The 7,747-nt window shown below is 44.1% G+C and overlaps 1 protein-coding gene across 1 annotated transcript; it reads right to left on the bottom strand.

Moving 5' to 3' along the window:
• Positions 1-2,857: 2,857 nt before the first annotated feature.
• Positions 2,858-6,703, bottom strand: LOC112883125 (protein ENDOSPERM DEFECTIVE 1-like). Its single transcript, XM_025948356.1, has 6 exons — positions 5,729-6,703; positions 5,499-5,618; positions 4,481-4,597; positions 4,298-4,387; positions 3,292-3,399; positions 2,858-3,184 (listed from the first exon to the last, which is right to left on the bottom strand). The coding sequence occupies exons 1-6, from the start codon at positions 6,701-6,703 to the stop codon at positions 3,125-3,127; spliced, it is 1,470 nt and encodes a 489-aa protein (XP_025804141.1). The 3' UTR covers positions 2,858-3,124.
• Between the last annotated feature and the right edge of the window lie 1,044 nt (positions 6,704-7,747).

Genomic DNA, 7,747 nt, shown 5'->3' on the forward strand with positions numbered 1-7,747 from the left:
TTCAGGTAATGTCTCTGAAGACCCTACTCTTCCTATGCCTTGGCTATATGCTTTGCCTGATGGTTGGTCTGTGGAGTAGGACCCGTCCCCGGCCAACACCGACCGTAACGAGTGAGGTCATGCCATGGCTTAGCATGATGTCCATACTGGCGACGTGTATAGTTATCGTACTTTGAATTCCGCTGCTATGAACTTGAAGTTAAATCTGGTTTGTAATAACTTTTATTAGTCTAAGACTTATGCTATTTTATAAACTCTTATAATGTAAGTGCTTGTGATGTAAAATATGATGGCAATTGTATTTCTAAACTCGCCTTCGTGCGAGGTACCTTGTGGATCCTGCTTTCGGTGGTTTATCGGGATGTTACCCGACAGGCCAAGGGATTACACCGTTTGAAGCATGTTGGAGCCCTTGAGAGAAAGGACTTGCGTACTTGAGCCGGTGTAATTCAGATTGGTTCTGCCACACTATGAAGGATTCAAATCTTATAGGAAATTTTTCGAAGAGAGTCTTTGGAATAAATAATTGAATCCTATTAATTTATTTGAAAGTCCTATAGAATGGACACTCCCATGTGAGTTTTGGAGGAAAATAGGCATGTGTCCAACCCCTTGTCTTTTCTTCTTTATGTCTTCGGAATCCCATGTTCTTCTTATGTAACATTAAAACCATGTTTTATAACTTTCTTGTGTTTTAGATTCTTGTAGGATTTCAATTGCAGATGCATTCCAATCTTGTGTTTTAGGAATCCTCATTCGAAAGGGACCCTAAACCATAGGTGTTGTCTAGTAAGACCTTTCCCCTACCTCGCAAAAAAGCACTAAATGTCTCCATCTCTAACCCTCCACACGCTACCTAGTGTAAAATTAAATATTTTCCAATTTTAAATGATTTAAAAATATCTACATGCATGCCACACACCTCAACCATTGAATTTAAACCCAATGTTCTAAATTCTCACAGTCCAACCCACTTCTCTATGTCCCTTCCCTCCTTAGCCTTTACATTTGTCACAGCCTCCTTCCTTATCTCACATGCTACCTCTTGCCACTCCCCAAAGACTCAACATTGCACCGCATGCCTCTATTTGGCCCAGCATTATATTGCCCTTTCCCATATCTAATCCCCTCCATGCCACATTCTTTGTTCCCTTTATATTACCTGATGCCACCCTTATTCAATTGGTCTTTGATGCCTTCGGGGTGGGGTGGGTGGGGATCACTTATATTGCCCACCACCGAGCTGTGACCACCCTTAATCTCCCTCTGGTCTTGAAGAAAAGTGGACCATTAAACATCCAAAGTTCCATAAAAAAACCATATGACCTAATTTGTATGATTTAAAACTATGAAGTCTTAACAGTTCTTTCATCAGGGTACACTGGAAGTATATCTATAGGAATGGGAATATATACTACAAAATACACATGACCAAATTTTTTTAGACTTTGTAATCTAGATCCTTCTAGATAATATTTTAGAAATTGCATAGCATGCTACAATCTAATTGATGTCAATATTGCACAAGAAAATTATATAAATTGTAAATAAAAAATAGGTGGTATCCCACAATCCAATTATATATTTTCTTTCTCTTCAAAACTCTGAGGTAGATGCTAATAAGTCTATTTAATAAATAAGGCTGATGATTCTGTTTTGGGCCTTGAAATATTTACAATGTAAACAGTTTAAAGTTTGCCTTGGACTAGTTTTTAGGGGCATTTCCGTGCCATCTATGTCTGACAAAATGTAAAGTTTTGTTTCAAGAGTGATAATTTTTTTAACCAAATTGTGTTGTGTTATAGTAACTCCCTTGCTGAAATTCTAGTTTTTAGGGGCATTGTGAAAACTTTTTCTTTGTTTGTCCTTTTCTTCTTTGCACAAGTAGTATTTTTTTTCTTGTATCAACTAATAGGATTTACTTCATATATACCCAGTTTTGCGCACAATGAATTCACTCCCAAGGTCTTATACGTTTAAAGGAATGCTAGGGCTATGTCCCCTCATGCATTATGGAGATCAATAAATAGCACATCACAAGCATAGTTGTTGCATACTATGTCCAACAAAATGGTGGTGGCTAAAAATCATCTTCAAGCACTGGGTAGTTGGGTCAAACAGACTTGACACTAAATTTGTAAGCTTATCAGTACACTATTATTAATTTCTTAGAACTCCAAATTTGGGAGGTTTTTTTTTGTAGAGTATGCTATTGGTTTTCAGAGATGCACAATCTTGATACTTCATTTTTGAGGGGGTCAAAAGTTTTCAGATTGACTTGTCATCGAACTGCCTTCCTACCATGTTATATGTAGAACCAAACCCTCCGAAATCTAGTGCAAGTATGTTTTAGCTGAGTTTTAGCCACTTCTTACCGGTTTTAACCAAGAGCAGCCAATTGTTGTTGATGCTAAAATATAATGTGATGAGGATGCCACTGCGTTTGTAGTCCTCTTGAGATTCTAAATAATCTAGTAATTGCTACTCATTGTGGAAGTTTGGAGTGGAGACTAATTATCCGTTGGTTTTTACTGTATCTTGACGTGATTCTTGTAGTTCTATGTAACTCCCTGTGTGAATCGGCATTACTCATCATAGGATTGTGTTGTTGTTTGTCCTTTGCCACATCATTAAAAAGGAGGGGAAAAGGTGCATGACTACTTCTAGAAAAAAGGGGCAAGCGTACACATCGACAGGCACGTGTGAGCTACTGCCACGGGCGAACCATGAAATAACAGCAAAACTCACGACAGAGGTAAAACAATGCCCATCATCTTCGATGGAGTCTGCTATCCATATTTCTTTTCAGAAGCAAACGAATTAAACTGGGAGCATTGCATACACTGCAAAGAATCAACGAATTTCAATTTGTAAGATGATGCTTTTGTCTGTTCTTCCCATCACCGGACAACAAAAATGCCTCAACGACAAATTACAAACAACGACATATATACTGGAAAAGAATCAGCTATTCTTGATCCAAAGAAGGATACTTCTGCCCTTTTTTTATGTATAATCAGAATCACCTCCTCCCATTTGGATACCCAACGGTGGAGCAAAGTTTGCTCCCCATCAGTCCGAGGAGAGACCTGGCAGCGTGTTTTTTCCTTTTCCTTGTATTTTTTCATGTTGCTTCAGTTTGTTTTAGCTGCATCAATTGACTCCTCAAACTGTACTCCCGCATCTACGGCAATAGAAATTATTAATGCATTAGCTAGGGTTAACATAGAAGACAAGAACAGTGAGTATATTCTGACTAAAAGTAAGATAACTATCAATTTGGACCTATACCTGAAGGTTATGTGCTTGGTATAACAGATTACCACACTCTTCTATGAATGTTCTTTCAGTTGCAATAACTTGCGCAAGATTCTGGGCCACATCATCAATTTCTTCGACCTACATGACAAGATCAAACATTAGTACATAGGTACAGCAAAAAGGACCCAGAACACAGTAGTTCATTCTATTTGTGAAAGTTTCCAAATGTCATCATTTCCTTCGTTTGGCAACCAAGGTTATAAAATCAGGTTATGAGATCAAAACTTTGTAGCATAAATATCACAAAAAGAATGATCCAAATCACGGTACCTTCTTCTATTAGTGAATTTTTCAGACATCAGTTGGTGATCAAGGTTATGAAATCTGGTTCCAGAAGAAGCATATAGTTATGAATCTTTCTGGGAACCTCAATCCTTTTGTTTTATCAAATCTGAAATCTATCACTACTTGCTAGATTTACTCATAATTGTGGAGAACATTTCAGCTACCAGGAAGTTCTCCTGGCTTTCCAAAAATCAAGAGAGCAGCCAGATCCTTAATAATACAAGAGGTAGTGTTTTCTTATATGTAATATAAGGGAGGTCTTCAAAGTGAAATCGGATTTTGAACAATTTCTAGCACTAGGTAAGTACTTAAGTTTAGAATGAAAAGAAAACAATATTCATACAGAGCCACTAAAGCAATATGCTGCGTTGCAAAACGCCAATCATCAATGTTACATTAGAATAAACAAGAAAGATAATATCATCTATTAATTTAAAATAAACACTAGTAGTTTACTTGCTCTTCCATTTTTTTCACTTCTACCTGGTTTAGAACTATGTATGTACATTGAGAAAGTTGGAAAATATGTATGTACACTGAGAAAGTTAAGATGTCATATACTGCTAATTTTATGCAGTAAATTTGTGGATATATTGAAATTGGTACTTCTGGAGCACGATTCAAAAGTATATTTAGATAGCAAGGAAATAGACAGTGCTTTATCGATACACATTTCAAGATATGATCTTACCTTTGGCAAGAAATTTCCAATGCAAGGTGATAGTGGTTCCAGCAGTTGAGCAGCTGAGGTAAGCACATCTGTAATTTCCTCACAGTTTGCCTGCGAACATTTCAGAGAGTCCTTTTAAAACATGATACACAAGCATAATTGGTGCAGTTTATGCCTGAAACTGAATTTAAATGGAAATCTTACCTTGACATTACCAATGATTGGTAATCGTAGGGAGGCATTATGCAGAGCTGTTGTTACCCCTCTAAGACAACTTGAATGCTCCCCCTCGATATCAGTCCATTGATCCAAGTATGGGACCTGATAGTTTTGCAAAACAAAAATATTAATAAATCTTAGATTTAAAAATGAATCTTGAAGAGAAGACAATAATAGAGGAGTGCCCAAGTAAACTATGCTACTCCCTTCGTTCCAAATTATGGGCCGTTTTGGCTTTCTAGATAAATAACTTTTCCTATATATCTAGATATAGTGTGTATCTAGATGCATAGCAAATGCTATGTATCTAGAAAAGCCAAAACGACCTACAATTTGGAACGGAGGGAGTAGTTCGTATGCAAGTTAGACAATGAAAATGCAGGTAGATGCATCAATTGACTGTATCCTTTCCTTTGCAGCATACATCTCAGCAGACAAATCTAAATCAAGGTAAATCCATTTTCCACTTCGATACAAATAACCTCAAACAAATTCACTATCCATTACTTTCAAAAGCCTATTCTGTACATTCAGTACAAAAAGCAACAGATTATTTATGAGGATAGAACCTCTTAGTTGGCACCAGTCAAACATATCCATCAAGTATGTGAAACAGCAGAAAAGAAAAACCAACTGAATGTTGGAAATTGAATGCAGTTATGAGTATTTAACCTGGGAAATCATTTAAGTAGATGCATCTTTTTTTTTTGAGATTAAGTAGATGCATTTTCACCTCAAAGTTCAGTTGACAATAGTGATGCTGTGTAATGTCCTTTACAGCACAAGTGTTCAACTCCCCTCACCTTGAAGGGACGCACCAGGCCTCTTCTCTCACGTGACTCAAGAATAAATTCATTCACGGAATATACCCAATTCAAACAACTTTGCCGCTGGATTCAATAGTCACACAATATCCGTAGCACTAGTTATGAAGCCATGCAACACCTATGTGCCAAGATAATCAAAATTTTCAGAACGCAAAAGTAGCCTAAATTCTCCTTACCTGAACATTCACCACGGAGAACAGTCTCTTCTCCCGCCTCATTGTGTCCACCTCTGCCCTCTTCTCGGCAACGGATTCACGTAGACCCATGAGCCTCTCCGCGAGCCCATAGAGAGATTTCTTCACCCCCAACAAAACAAAAATAACATCATCGTCAGCATCCAATTCATAATTCCTCAATCGATCAGAACAAGACATTCACCCATAATTATTCACTTAAAAGCCCTTACCTCTGCAGCAGCAGCCTTGGCCTTGGCTGCCGCTTCAGCACGGGCGTTGAGGAACCTATGCTGGAGGTACCGATTGTCCAGCAGCCGCAGCTGGTGCACGTCCTCTTGCTTCCCCGCGACCTTCCTGCCCCCCATGATCGCCGCCTTCTTCAGCTCGGCTGCCTTTGCCCCTTGCGGCTGTGGTGGCCTCGCTGCCGTCGTCAGCTTCCCCGTCGTCGCCGTTGAGATCGACAGTGCCGAGTTGAGCGAGCGGTAGCAGAGCGGGTTGGACGCCCGCGCGGATCCCCCCGACTCCGGCACCGACGACCGGAGCTCCGACGAGAGGCGCCCGCCCCGGCAGGACGCCGGGCCGAGCAGCGGCGGGCTCTCGCACGGCGCGGCTGGGGCCACCCCGAGCCCGCCCTCAGCCTCAGAGAAGTCGGTGGCCGTGGACGCCGTGTCGGACGACGAGCAGCACGACGCGGCGTCGGAGTCCGCAGCGGCGGAGGCGGCGGAAGGGTACGAGCCGGCTCGCGCGGGCGTCGGGAGGCGCGGGTACCCCCTCCTGGCGGTGGGCGCGGCCGGCCCGCTGGCGGAGCGCGGGAGCGGCCGCGGAGTGGCCGCGGCGGCGCCGGAGGAGTTGGAGCCCACCGAGGCGCGCGGGTTGCAGGCGCCCGTTTCCTCGAACAGCTTCTGCACGGCCCGCCTGCGCGCGACGGTGCCCGTGGGCGGCGGAGGCGGCGGCGGGTGGTTCTCGTTGGCGAAGGGCGTGGCCACCCGCTGGCGGCCGCGCGGGGACGGGGTCGGGGAGCGCGACCGCGTGGAGGAGGCGGTGGAGAGTCGCGGGGTGGCGGGGACGGGCGTGGAGAGGTACCGGGAGCTGACCTCCCGCGCGCGGCGGCGCGGGCGGCGCTCGGTCATCGGCGGGACGGGCGGAGGGGGCGGCGGCGGCGGCATCAGATCCGCGCGCGGCGGCGGCGGGGCGGCGGCGGCCATGGATGGGGGGATCGGATCGGAGCGGCGGCGGAGGGGATGTAGCCGTTGAGGGGGAGGGGCCTGGATTTTCGGGGGCGCAACGGCTAGTTCCGATGAAGGGGCGATTGGAGTTTAATGCGGCCGGGGAGGAGGACGGTAACGGTACGCACGGAAAGCGGTGAGTGACCCACTGGTGAGTCGGCCCGTCGGTTTTTTGTCTGTTGTGTTGTTGCCCACGAAAAGCCCAAGCCTAGTCCTATTTAGCCGGCTAGCCATTTTGAGCTCATCATCAATGGCTCAGGGGTTCACTGGGCCGGATTGCCAGACGGACCTGAGATCTTAAGCCCATAAACTCACCACCTGGTCCGAGAATGCAGATTTAACATTAAAATTCAAATTTCACCTTATGTGTTGGCTGGATGAATCTGACACTACTACACATGCATGGATTGTGCTGAATACACGCAACAATTTGAAATACTAAAGTTTTAATTGGAGTTTGAGTTATCATATCATGTACCAGCTATAAACAGAACTCCATCCTCTTCTTTTAAGAACGGGCCATACTTGTTTTTCATTAAGCCGGTGGGGAAGGAATGAACTTATGACCCCAGTCAGTTGAGGAAGATCTTTTTTTTAACGGAAAGCAGGAACTCTGCTCATCAATTATACATGGACAAATAAACTATTCTCTCCCTCCCAAATTAGGGAAAATTGGTCTCATAGCATCAAAAGATCCATACATCCGGAAAATACCACTAAAATTTTGTTGTCCTGTAAAATAGCATTGAAACATTGAACCGTCAACTCAAAATAGCATTCTGTGACGTCCCCGTGAAAATGCCTCAGCGCCGTCCGTCTCCTCCCTCCCGTTTCCCCTTCCCAAGCGGAACGTCACTGCTCCTGGTCCCTCCCTCCGCTACGCTGTCGCTTTTTTGCTTCCGCCCCTTCCGCCCTAGGCCGTCGCCTGCATCCCTCCGCACCGAGCCAGTTTTCATGCAACGATGCAAGCAGGTCGATGGCTCGGCGCCCCTGCGACCCAGGCCAGGGCCTTCGCCGTGCTTC

Source organism: Panicum hallii, chromosome 2 (assembly GCF_002211085.1).
Source record: "Panicum hallii strain FIL2 chromosome 2, PHallii_v3.1, whole genome shotgun sequence".
In the NCBI taxonomy this organism is placed as follows: domain Eukaryota; kingdom Viridiplantae; phylum Streptophyta; class Magnoliopsida; order Poales; family Poaceae; genus Panicum; species Panicum hallii.

Bases quoted from the DNA above. Each gene is read 5' to 3' on its own strand.
- LOC112883125 (XM_025948356.1), bottom strand. From the start codon at position 6,703: ATGGCCGCCGCCGCCCCGCCGCCGCCGCGCGCGGATCTGATGCCGCCG. The intron at 4,598-5,498 runs GTAAGGAGAATT...CAAAACTATCAG, and splicing joins TCTCCGTGGTGAATGTTCAG to GTCCCATACTTGGATCAATG. The intron at 3,400-4,297 runs GTAAGATCATAT...CTTGTCATGTAG, and splicing joins TTGGAAATTTCTTGCCAAAG to GTCGAAGAAATTGATGATGT.